Raw genomic sequence first — 13,909 nt, 5'->3', positions numbered from 1 at the left:
CGACCTGGAAGTCTCTTTTTCTAACCTTAGAGTCGAAGAATTTTTTCACGCGCTGTTGGTAGGCTGCTATCCTTAGCTGAGTCTTGCTGTGATGTTCTTCAACTAAATCCAAACTTGCGCGCATAAACGCCTCATTGCCTGTTTCATTGAACATATCTCTCCGAAGTGAACAAGTTCTCACCTCTACAGGGATCATCGCCTCGCAGCCATATGTTAGCGAGAAGGATGTTTCTGAGGTAGAGGTCCTTGGAGTTGCCCTGTATGCCCATAAGACTTCAGGGAGGTCGTCAACCCAATTATCCTTGGCAGTGCCAAGTTTGGCTTTCAGAGTATGTTTAATGGTTTTGTTGACGACTTCAACTTGACCATTTGCTTACAGCCTTGCGACTAAGGTGAACTATTTGTGGATTCCCAACTCATTGCAAAACTGCTTGAATTCCTCGTTATCAAACTGCTTCCCATTATTAGAGATGAGGGTATGTGAAATTCCATAGCGGCACATTATGTTTTTGAAGATAAAGTTCTTGAGCTTTTTGGTGGTGATTGCGGCCAAAGGTTCGACCTCGGCCCACTTGGTGAAGTAATCCACCGCGACACCGCATACTTGATCCTTCCCCTACCAACTAGCATGGATTCAATAAGATCGATTCCCCACATGGAAAATGGCCAGGGGCTGGTCATGATTATCAGCTGGTGGGAAGGAGCTCGCAGTATGTTCTCGAACCGCTGGCATTTGTCACACTTTTTCACAAAGTTGAAGGTATCCTCTTTGAGCAGGGGCAAGTAATACCCTTGATGAACAACTTTGTTGGCGAGAGATCGCGTAGCCATGTGATTACCACATATCCCTTCATGTATCTCCCTCAAGACATAGTCTACCTCTTCATTGGTTACACATAGGAGGAGAGGGGCGCTAAACCCTTGCTTGTACAATTGATCTCCTATAAGTGTGTAATGAGCAGCTCTAGTTTGCATGGTTCTTGCTTCGATCTTGTCATTAGGCAAGGTCCCATCTTGGAGATACTGAATGATTGGGGTTATCCAGGAAACTGACTCGATCACATTCACGGCCTGTTCGGGTGAGCTGATACTAGGGATCTCTATGAAAGAACAGGAGTGCTATCTGGCGTGTCTGAATCCAGCGACGAGGCTATCTTTGCTAAGGCATCTGCGATAGAATTACTATCCCTGGGGATCTGCGTGATCGTGAAGTGCTTAAACGACTCGAGTGCGGCCTTAGCTTTCTTCAGATAACTGATCATATTTTTTTCTTTGGCCTGATATTCCCCCAAGATCTGGTTAACAACTAGTATGGAGTTGCTGTGAATGCTGATCGCGATTGATCTCATTTCTCTTGCCAACCACAAACCAACAAGCAGAGCTTCATACTCAGCCTCATTGTTAGTAGCTTTGAATCCAAATCGAAGAATGCCATGAATGTGAGTCCCTTTGGGACTAAGGAGGAGAAGGCCTACCCCGACCCTTCTTCTGTTCGAGGATCCATTGACGTAGGGGCTCTAGGTCGACAAATTTTGAACAATTTCCTAGGTGACTTCGCTGGCCTACTGTTTGGATTCCTTAATCAGTTGATATGAGAATTTTGAGATGAAATCGACAACAGCCTACCTTTTGATGGTTGCTTTTGGTCTGTACTGCAGATCGAATTGATTTAGTTCCATGACCCATTTAAGCAACTTACCCAAAGCCTCTGGTTTTTGAAGGACTTGTCTAAGCGGGTAGTTGGTCAATACATGGATTATGTGGGCATAGAAATAAGGTCACAACTTCCTGGAAGCGATTAGCAAGGCATAGGCCAATCGCTCCATTTCTGGATACCGCATTTCGATGTCTAGTAGACGCCTGCTCACGTAATATACTAGCCATTAGACCTTGTCTTCTTCCCTGATTAGAGCTGTATTGACCGTATATTGAGAGACAGACAGATACAGAAGAAGGATTTCTCACAGAAGAGGTTTGGACAAAAGAGGTGACTTTTCGAGGTGCTCTTTAATGCTCTGGAATGCCTGTTCGCACTCGGGATCTATTCAAATTTCTTGTTGGCCTTGAGTATATTAAAGAATAGCAAGCAGTGATATGTGGCCTTCGATATGAAGCGACCGAGTGCCGCTATTCGCCCATTGAGACTCTCAACCTGCTTTCGGTTGGTCAGGCTTTCCATATCGAGGAGAGCTTGGATCTTTTTAGGGTTGATCTCTATTCCCCTCTGGTTAACCATATACCCTAGGAATTTTCTTGAGGATACTCCGAACCAGCACTTGAGGGGATTAAGCTTCATTCTATATTTTCGGAGTATACCAAACATCTCCGTGAGATGTGTTATGTGATCTGAAGCGACATGCGATTTAACCAGCATGTCATCAATATAGATTTCCATTGATTTTCCAATCTGCTCAGAAAACATCTAGTTAACCAGTCACTGGTAAGTAGCCCCAGCGTTCTTTAGGCCGAAAGGCATAACCTTGTAGCAACACAACCCCTGATCTGTAACAAAGGAGGTATGCTCTTCGTCCGGTGCGTACATCGGAATCTGATTGTATCTCGAGTAGGATCCATAAAACTCAGCAGCTCGTGCCCGAAGGTGGCATTGACAAGCTGATTGATTCTCGGCAAGGGAAAGCTGTCTTTCAGACAAGCTTTGTTGAGGTCGGTGAAGTCAACGCAGGTCCGCCACTTGCCGTTAGGCTTCTTTACCAGAATTGGGTTGGACACCCAGCTCGGGTAGAGTGCCTCTTGGATAGATCCGTTTTAGAGGAGATTATCTACCTCAGCTTTTAAGGCAGCATATCACTCTGGATCCATTGGCCTTCTCTTCTAGTGGACTGCTCTGACCTCACTATCGATGTTCAAGGCATGGCAAATGATATCTGGGCTGATCCCGACCATGTCGGCATGAGTCCATGCGAACACGTCGATATTTTCCTTGAGGACGTTGATCAGGTCGCTGGCGAGCTGGAGGTTGAGATTACTTCCAATTCTCAACACTCAACTCGGCTCGCTCTGATCGATTGACACTTCGGATAGGTCCTCAACCGGCCCACTGGAAAGGCATTCTTGGATACGAGGATTCATGTTATTCTCGGCTGGACCAGGCTATAGTTCGATTCGACTGATCGCCATTGCCTGTTCAGGGATGCCAAGTGGACTGCCTTTTCCTTTGCACGCCATCTGCACTGCCCTTACATAGCAGTCGCGAGATGCGCGTTGAGATCCGCTCATTTTCCCTATCCCCATCGGGGTAGGAAACTTCATCTTTAGATGGTAAATCGAGGTGACTGCTTTGAAGTTTCTTAGTAGAGGTTGTCCTAAGATGCCATTGAAAGCGGACGGACAGTCCACTTCTAAGAACTCCGTAATTTTGGTTACCTTGTTGGTGTCACGCAATGTGACCAAGAGTGAGATAGTTCCCCTAGGGATCAGGTGATCCCCGGTGAAACCATAAAGGGGGATACAAGCAAGCTTCAGATCGAACTTATCCAGCTTCATTCTTTCGAAAGCTCGCTAGAACAAGATGTTCATGGCGCTTCCGTTGTCTACCAGAATTTGGTGAACCTCACATCGCCCTATTTCGGGCGTGATGATGAGAGCATCATCATAAGGATGATGCAAACGCACTACATCTTTCTCAGAGAAGTGATTTTCTCTTCTCTGCGAACCTTTACTAGTCGCGACATTGTGCTCATCACACTTACGGGGTCATGGCAAGCTGCGCGAGCGTACCTTTCATAGGCACCTCACGAATTCCCCACGAGATGCAGTCCCCCGAAGATGATCCCTACGCTGTAGAGACCCTTGCGACCACAATGCTTCTTGCTTGGTTTCTCTTGATTTTTTTCTCGAACGGGAGCAGAGTCATCAACGTACTTTTTGAAGTGCCCAGCCTTAATGAGGTCCTCAATCACTTGCTTGAGGGCTCAACACTCATTGGTGTGGTACCCATTTTTCCGGTGATAGTGATAGTATTTTTTATTATTTCTTGCTGAAGAGGGATTTTTCATGGGCTCGGGCTCTCTGAGCGGACCTACCTCCTCTGAATTATCGAGGATGGCTGAGACTAAGGCATTCACGGGGGTGTATTGACTCTTGTCGCGATCGCGACGAGGATTTGGGGTGTAGGATTTCTTTCCTTTTTGCTGATCGTCATTAGCCCATCTACAATCAACCCTCCTATTCTCCCCCCGATCGGGGGCACTGCCTAAAGGACCGGGGTTATGGCGGTTGAGCGCCGCCACAAAGTTTTTAATGCGGAGGTACTTTTTCGTAAGGTTGTAGAAGCGGATGAGGGAAACATCGTTCTCAGATTGTAGCTCCTTCCACAAGTCCGTCTGTGGGTGAACTCCCACGATAATGAGAGTCCGAACAGACTCTTCGGGGGTGTGAGCTACTTTATAGAGCTCCCTGTAGAACCTGTCAATATAAGATTGGAGGGGCTCATCCCTCTCTTGCCTAATGTTGCTCAGGTAGCTTAGGGGCATCGAGAGCTTCCTGTTTGCTTGAAAATGCCTCAGGAATGTCGAGCTCATCTGAGGCCACGAGCTGACTGATCTTGCAGAGAGCGACCTGAACCATCGCTTGGCATGAGAGGTAAGAGCCACTGCCAAGCAATGGCATTTTGCCAAGTCAGAGACTTGGTGGAGTTCCATAAGGTCGTTGAACTCGTACAGATGATCCTATGGATAAGAATTTCCATCGAATGGTTACATGTCGGGCATTCTGAATCTTGACGGGAGAAGAGCGGCTAATACCACTGGAGAAAAGGGAGACGCCTCTGCGACCTACACTTGCTCATTTCGCTGAGCCTTTAGTTGATCCAGAGCTCGCTGTAACTCCTTAATCTGAGGCAGCGGAGCTATCTGGGGATCAATTTCCGCAATGTGGGTTTAACCCTTGCAGTTGCGGTTGAGAAAAGATTGTAGGTCAGATTCCTCCTCGCCTTGGCCGACAGTTCCGGCCAATCTTGACACGCGTTGGCTAGAGCCACGTGATGGCATTGAATGGTTTGGGGAACTTTCCTAACCTCCGCGGTGGTACAAACCGACCAGCAGACGGTGGGAATCTCCCGCACGACAACGGTCAAGGTCATCATTTTGGTGATTATGGGAATCTCCCCACCTTGCACTTTTGTGGGAGTGCTCATGCGACGTGGCACGAGATGGCTCGGGCCGCGACATGTCAACGAGTCACAATGCCACCGGTATTCTACCTAGGGCGCGATCAGTGTTCGCCGGTCCCTTGGAGTCTCTGGGTCTGTCGTATGCCACTTGCTTTCCCTTTCTTTGACGCGCTGTAGTGCGTGCGATATGGGCCTTTGCCTTTTTCCACACTTTCACGCGATCTGCAGGCGTTTTTGGCGATTGCACCACCTTATTTGATTCGGGTGGCACAACCTGATCCAACTGGTCTAGTCTTTGGCTGACCATTTGGAGAGTATTGTTGAACCTCTCCAGGTAACTCATGACGGTTGGATCAAGCCGCGAGATTGAAATGATATCCCCAATTACATTTTGCTGGGCGGGGGGCACTTCGGGAAAATTGTCCTCTTGTACCTAGGGGATTTCTTCATTGGCATAGGTGGTTCGCTCAGATTCGAAACCACGAGCCATCTGCTGTAATGGGACCGATTAGTCAAAGATTCTTTTGATAAAGAACAAGTATTAAATCAAGCCCTCCTTCTAGCGCTAAACTATTGATGCTCGATTTTGACACCAACTACTCGCATGTGAGAAATGCTGAGTGCGCTCAGAGGTCTCACGTGATTATGGAAGTGATTAGTTAATTGAAGGGTGAAGAACAATGTTTAAAGTGGTTTGGATGCTCACAAGGCGAATCCTACGTCCACTGATATTGTATTAATGAATAAAGCCAGGTCGCGATTAGCGAGCTGAGCTTTATTTTTGAGAATACAAGAGAGAGAGTAAGCTTTTCTAGAGTGAAATTAGCCAATCCCACAAATGGGAGAGAAGTCCTCTATTTATAGTGGGATGAACCAAGGTAATGATTACTAAATTTGCGAGTGGGGTAGATGTCGTGCAGATCCATCTCTGCGTCCCATTGCTCACCTGTCCGAATGATTTCCTCGACTCGTGCAGGGATCGGACATGTGGATTGTTTCCAACCGCTTGCCATCCTGGCGCACACCTACTACACTAGCAGGAGCATGCCGCTCGCGTCATCACGCGACGTGGCCACATTTGAGCAGTCGTAGAACTTTCCTAAGCTCTGACCTCCCATGCAGACAAGCCTTTGCGTCAGCCCTACTTTTCCAGGCGTAACAAATTATTATATAATGCATCTCTGAAAGCATAAGCCAGAGGAGAAGGTTAGCTACACAATACAACTGCTTATAAGTATGAAATTCAGGCATTGTACTAGTCACATTGATTTTTTACTGTAAGTTCTCTGTTCAAGAGACTTTTACAGCAAACTAGATTTCCCATCAAAACTTGTCATGTTACTATTAAAATTGCTGACATATTAACCAGTAGAACATTCCATTCTGGTATGTTGCAAAACGATTGATGCAAATATCTCAAAAGTACTTACACATTGAGAAGACAAATCCAGAAACCTGAGTACAAATCCAGAAATAAATGTTTCAATATGGGTACATTTTGGGAGACAAATGATTGTTTGATACAACAAAGCAGAGATGGTAGATTACAGGTGAGTCAGCGAACTCAAATTGAAAAGCGAGCTGGGAATTTGTCCACTTCTATTGTTGAAACTCAGATCCCTAAAGAAAACTTATTGAATTATCCAATTATAAGATCAAGAAGCTAGCTAGCAATTTAACAATGGAGGGAAAGAAAAGGAATAAACTTACAAACGCTGCAGACTCTAGAAGTTGCCCATATTGGATGGAATTGTATCAGAAATGTTGTTATTCCTTAGCTCTCTGCAGTACATGGACGAACAATATTCAAGATTAATGAAATAAGATGAAGAAATTCAGCAAATGCTATTAGAAATTCCAAAGTGTTGCCTTACAAGGTACTTAAAGAATTCATATCCCTTAAGAATGCCAAGGACGACGACCTCCCATTGGGCAAATCGCTTTTCTCCTGCATTTTCAATTTTTATGAGATTTTCAGCATTGATTAGTGTAAAATTCAAACATGACAGGGGAACACTCACAACTCTGTCAGGGAAGTCAGATCAGAAAAGGATGATGGTATTGGCCCTTCAAAAGAGTTTCCTTGTAACCTCCTGCAATAATGTGTAGAACCAGAAAATTATGAGCTAAACTGTGCAACATTCAGAGAAGACTGCAGATTTAAGTGTAATGGAGAAAGAAATAAATGAAAAGAAAAAATAAGAGTTTTCTCACAAGACATTAAGCTTTGACCAATTAGTTCCTATAAAGTCTGGATTTTTCCTGTATGTTCAGTGTCTGAAGCCCACCTGAGAACAACAAAAGAACTTGTTTAAGACCTGATGCTTTTCGTTTTCGATCAGTAGATTAATATAGTCGAAAAGTTCTTACACTATAGCCAGGCTTTGTATATTGGCAAAGCTTGAAGGAATTTCACCACTCACTCCAGAACTGTCAATATATCTGTCAAGGTAAAGAATTTTCAATAATTCCATCACTATGTAGCAACTTTTCTCCAATTTTGCATTGAAAATGAAACTGAAAGTCTATAAGAACTTACAGTTTCTCTAATTTGGTTAAATTTCCAAGCTCAGGTGGCAGAGGACCAGAGAAATTGTTCGTTCCAATTCCACTACCAAAAGTAAAAGCATAAATAAATAACATCACAGAAGAACAATCAATTCAAAACAAGCAAAAACAAGTTGTAAAGTTTAAACTTACATTACAACTAGCTCACTAAGCAATCCAAGTTCTTCCGGAAGCTCCTCTGATAACACATTCATGCCCAGATGTCGGTTCCGGAATCGATATGTATCCAAAGTATCGGTTCTGGTTCCTACCTAGAACTGACCCTCACAAGATCGATTTTAGTTCCAAATTCGGTGGAACCGACACTATGTGGGTTTGGGTTTGGGTTCGGTTCTACCACTTTAGGAATTGGACCCAAGACCTGGCTTAGTATCCAGGGTGGAACCGATGGATATTTGGGGTGTATTTATAATTTCTCAATAAATAATAGAGGGTATATTTGTAATTTCATCGGGTAACGTCATTACTCAGACTCGGAACGGGAACAGGAGGGGTGTCTTTATTTTAGTTATATTGATTTCGTACGTGGAGGCTGAGGCTTTGTTCACCCACCAAATGATCTACCAAACGTGCTGGCTGGTTACCTCTTGTCAATTTCTACATTGATGTTGATCAATAGCCAAAACATAATTAATTAAAAATTAAGGGGGCATTGCATAATCAAATTTTAATTGATTACATCCACTAATGCTATCTTTCATCACATGTTATTTTTCTTTTTTCTTTTTGATTTATTTATTATTTTACATTGGTTATCAATTCATTAGTGGGCATGATTATGAAACCATTCTTATGATAAACTAAAATTATATATGAATGCCCTTTCAACTAATTTTAACTAAAATTAATTGCATACTGATATATAAATATCGCTTCTGACAAATATGTATTAATTCTTTCAGTAATTAATGTTGGTATATAAATAATTTCTGCTTCGTTGATGATGATTTTCAAATATTAATATGCTGATCATGCGAAATTAATAGGAACTCTTTTATTTGTACACTTTTCACAAGATAACAAAAAAAAAAAAAAAAAAAGGAATTAAAATATAGTTGTCTTCCAAAAAAAATTTAATAAAATGGTGAAAATGCTTGGATTAGACTATTTTGATTATTATATAAAGGAGTGTTAATGTTAAAACAGAGAATATATAGAAGTTAAAAATGTGTTAACATTGAAATAATATGGTTACAAATAATTAACATAGTTAAGCTTTATTATTAAATAAATTGGATCAAATGATTTGCAGTACTATCATGTAAAGGAAACTCACTGGGTATATGATATCATAATAAATTCTAATTAAAAATTATTTTAGGTTTTGACCCTCCCTTAAACAAATAAACTCGCCCACTATAATGGAAATGGTGATTCAGTAGATTGTGTGGTATATCATCAGTAATCAATTCTGGATCTTCCTAATTGTTATTCGTCATTTGATTTTGGGAAATTCAATGCTACCAACATTAGACCATCAAAAAGACAAAAAGAGAACTAAAGGTCTTTCTTTAACGGGAAATTTATTTAGTTGACCCTTTTTAGTTTTTAGAAAGCTAAATTAAAATAACTTACTCTAAATACATTGTAATCAAACCTCTCATAAGATTTTTTGACCCTTTTACACTTGTGAGTCGTACTTAATTATATGAATATATTGCTTCTATTAAAATGGAAAAACTTTTATTTAGGATTGAAATTAGAATATCATGGTTTTTTGGTTAATTTTTTGAAGTTTTGTTAAATATATAGGATGTCGAAAAAAAAAAAAAATATTATATTAATATAAATATATAATATTATATATATAAAGAATCGTGTTAATTCAAATTGGATTGAAAATTTATTTTCTCAAAAATTGATGAAAAGACTCGAGCAATGTGAATAAACTTAGTCGCTTGAGTGGGGGTATAATGATATGTTAACTTGCTCGAGTAAATCTTTTTAATATTTATATGACTCTACGGATATTTAAATATAGACTATAAAGATTATATGTAAATACAATGTGTCATAATAAAATATCAAAAAGGTCCACTTTGCAAGGTTAATGCCTACCTCATTTGAGTGACTAGACTTGACGACTCAAGTTTCTGCAATAATTTTTTTTTTTTTTTTTTTTTTTTTTTTTTTTTTTGTAATCAATATTTTTTATTCAAAAGTTTTGAAAATGAGCTTTTTCAGCTTTTCCCCCTAAATATGCTATATTTCACTTATTAAACACTATGAATATATACACCTCTAAACATATACAAACAATTTGAAAAACATAATCTAAAGCATTAAGGAGACAAAAAAGAGAAAAGAAGAAAAGCAAGAAAGAAAAAAGTGAATTGAAGGAGAGGTAAAATCATCCAAAATTTGCATAAAAATATTACTATAAAGAGAATTAGACAAAATATTACTTATAGACAATTAGAGATATTTTTTTTAACTCTTAAAATAGGGTCTGGAAGTAATTATTTCTTCTTGAATAAACGTTCTTTAGCTGGCCATTTTTTCTATATACTTTAACAAGAATTACATCTTATTCGCAAATAATTAATTTTCTAATGGAAAAGAAGATTGAATAATTGACTTGTTTGAAGTATACACCATTTGCATAGTTACAAATACAATAAGTTTATTTATAATTAAGTCATACAAACAAATAAAAATTATTTAAATTTATGTTAATAACTATTCTATTATTTTTTTATTTTTTTTATATAACTCAATTGTATAACTAATTATAAACATAGTATTACTCTTATATATATATATATATATATATATATGCTTTCTAAAAACTTAGAGAATGGTTAAAGATAATATCCAAAACAAAATCTTATCCCTCTTAGACCCATCATGATTTATGCGTCCCGATTCACGGGTCCAATCCTTCTATTCCAAACCACTAATACAAACAACTCCATACCTTGAGGTTATCACTTTAGAGTCCGAGTCCGATAATCTTTGGGTTTGCGGAATCTTTGGGTTTGCGGGTCTAATTACCAACCAAATCATTAAAAATTAATTACTTATATAACACAAAAATGGTTGTTATCAATTTGGAGAAGCCTCTTTCAAAATCTTAACAAAAAAATTACACTAATTTCGAAAACCCATTTAAACGCTTCCTATATATACAATTAAAATATTTATATTAATATAAATATTGGAGTTGGTAAGATTCTGTCTCTCAGGATTTAGATATATATTTTTATTTATCTCAACTCATATATTTGATAGGACTGTTTCCAATGGATTAACGGCAAGTTCTGTCGCACCTTTGGCCATAGAATATCTTATCGTTTTATACTTTTATAGGAAGACAAAAAGAAAAAGCAAAAAAAAAAAACTCTGCTTTGTTCTAGCCATGGAACTCTTCACTCTCCAAACTTTCCTCTTCTTCTCCTTCATTTTTCTCTCCTTCCGCCTTTACTTCTCCATTTCAAATAAAAGAACCCTAAACAAAGGCTTCAAACACTACCCTATTGTAGGAATCTTGCCGGATTTCATCAAAAACCGGCGTCGATTTCTTGAGTGGTCAACCGAAACACTTCAAAGTTGTCCCACAAACACTGCTTTCTTATACCGTCCTCCGAAAGTTCGTGGCATCATCACAGCGAATCCGTTAAACGTCGAACATATTCTCAAGACCAACTTTGAGAACTACCCGAAAGGCGATAAGTTCATCTTCCTTCTTGAAGATTTTCTCGGCCGAGGAATCTTTAACTCCGACGGGGAGTTGTGGAAAGTCCAGAGGAAAACTGCAAGCTATGAGTTCAACACAAAATCGCTCCGAAATTTCGTTATGGAGAATGTTGGGTCCGAGATTTTGTCAAGATTAGTTCCGACTTTAAGCAAAGCCTCAAAATCAGAACAAGTGTTGGATTTACAAGATATTCTAGAACGGTTTGCGTTTGACAACATATGTAAAGTAGCTTTTAATGTAGATCCTGGTTGTCTTGAGGGAGATGGAACGGGTCGTTCGGAGTTTATGCGCGCTTTTGAAGATGCGGCCACGCTTAGTGCTGAGAGATTCCGGTCTGTGTTTCCATTCATATGGAAAATCCAGAAGTTATTAAACATAGGATCAGAACGGGTACTGCGGAATTCAATTCAAATAGTTCATGAATTCGCTAATGATATTATTCGTACAAGAATGGAAGCAAAAGAAGAAAATAAGGGCGAAGATTTACTGTCACGGTTTATCGGAAATAATGAGTTCTCACCCGAATTTCTTCGAGATATCGTCATAAGCTTCATTCTTGCAGGACGAGACACAACATCTTCGGCTTTAAGTTACGTCTTTTGGTTATTATCTTCCCGTCCAGACGTTCAGAAAAAGATACTGAAGGAGCTGGAGTTAATCAGGGTCCGAAGCGGGAAAAGTATCGGCGATATTTACAGTTTTGATGAGCTACGAGACATGCATTACTTACATGCAGCAATATCCGAAGCGATGCGATTGTACCCACCAGTACCGATTGATACAAAAGCTTGCAGCAACGACGACATCTTGCCGGACGGGACATTTATCGGCAAGGAATGGTTTATTTCGTATCATACATATGCGATGGGGAGAATAGAGAGTATATGGGGTGAGAATTGCAATGAATATTTGCCCGAAAGGTGGCTCGAAAATGGAATTTACCGGCCAGAAAACATGTTTAAGTTTCCGGTTTTCCATGCTGGGCCGAGAATGTGTCTGGGGAAAGATATGGCATATATTCAGATGAAATCAATTGCGGCATCTGTGATCGAGAGGTTCGTGATCGATGTTCAGAATAGGGATAAGTTTCCGGAGCACGTGTTATCTTTGACTCTAAGAATGAAAGATGGGTTACACGTGAGGGTGAAGGAAAGACGTGTGGACGTGATCAATTGAGCTTAACCTACTGGAAAGGAAGTTGCCAGTTGCTATGGGATCGGGCTTCGAGAGAGAGCCGTGCTTTTTTGTTTTTTATTTTTTAAGAAAATAAAAATTATATATCAACCAATAATTTAGAATGTTTAAGGCAGGTGCCGGAATGTTGCCCAATCTTTGAAAGGTCACGTGCTGTTGTAATTGTCGAAAAAGCTAAAGTGAAAGGGATAAACATATAAATACAATTCGATGTCACTTATTTATATTTGATTCACCGAATTAAAGGCAGGATGGTTTTATCTTGCAGAAAAATCTCTGTTTAGATATGATATATATCTCTTTACTATATTTATTGAGTCCATCTCTATAGATACTGATCAAAAGGATGGACTTGTGACTATAACTGCTCTTTTGTTTTGTTTTTTTTGTTTATAAGCTTAAAGATTGTAATTGACTTAAAAATTGGTCACAGGTCAGCTACTTAACATTTAACAATCCAATATTTGAGGTTGATTATAGAAATTTTTCTCTCTGTATCTAATATTTGAGTTGATTGTAGAATAATTTTTCGACTATATTTAAGAAGTTGACGCTACTTGGACAGGTAGCACAGTTGTTAGAACGGCCTTTCCAACTACTGTGATGCGGATGTTTCCTACTGTTTGTTCGTGCGTTTACCTAATCGGTTACAATACATAGCCACCCACTAAAGTGGACAAGCTAAAGTAAATTGGACTATTGGAGGGGAGTTATTGATAATTTGATCATTTCAAGCACAACATGGGCTAAGACAGCCATAACAAGCGTAAAACCAAAAAATATCTGAGATTTGAGTAATCTAAGGATTGATTGAATGATTTCTTGAATTGCTCATGACTAGCTTATGTTGGATCGAGCTATAGCTCGATGAACTTATGTTGGGTCGATCAATCATAGTTATCAAGCTCATTCTGTGTCGAGCTATATCCTCAAATTGGTCTAAGCTTGACGGAAATCACACACAACAATAAGGATAGCATTAATAAAAATATAAAAATAAAGTTTATTTAAAAGTAGAATAGTGATATGGAAATAATAGAAAGAGAGTATATTTTGAATTTAAAAAAAAAAAAAAAATTGGAAAGATAGAAAATTCTTATTAGGTTTTATAATTAAAGAGATATTTTAAATATAATTATAAAATAATAATTAAGAAATTATATAAAATTAGAAAACTAAATTTCTTTTTCTAAAAATTTCACCATGGTTAGATATGATATGATAGTTCATTAAATCACGCGCATATTCATTCGATTCCGACAAGGTCAATCGAAATTCTCTAGTTAGTGTAGATTTCTGTATCAACATTTTAGCGCTAG

The 13,909-nt window shown here is 39.2% G+C and overlaps 1 protein-coding gene across 1 annotated transcript; it reads left to right on the top strand.

Moving 5' to 3' along the window:
• The first annotated feature begins 7,919 nt into the window (after positions 1-7,919).
• On the top strand, positions 7,920-12,838 carry LOC116143687 (cytochrome P450 94A1-like). The gene is made up of 2 exons (XM_031429128.1): positions 7,920-8,008; positions 10,931-12,838. The coding sequence occupies exons 1-2, from the start codon at positions 7,920-7,922 to the stop codon at positions 12,570-12,572; spliced, it is 1,731 nt and encodes a 576-aa protein (XP_031284988.1). The 3' UTR covers positions 12,573-12,838.
• The last annotated feature ends 1,071 nt before the right edge of the window (positions 12,839-13,909 follow it).

The sequence above is a fragment of the Pistacia vera genome, unplaced genomic scaffold (assembly GCF_008641045.1).
Source record: "Pistacia vera cultivar Batoury unplaced genomic scaffold, PisVer_v2 Contig432, whole genome shotgun sequence".
In the NCBI taxonomy this organism is placed as follows: Eukaryota; Viridiplantae; Streptophyta; class Magnoliopsida; order Sapindales; family Anacardiaceae; genus Pistacia; species Pistacia vera.
Note: the sequence above shows the minus strand (reverse complement) of the source record. Positions and strands in the feature narration are given on the sequence as shown.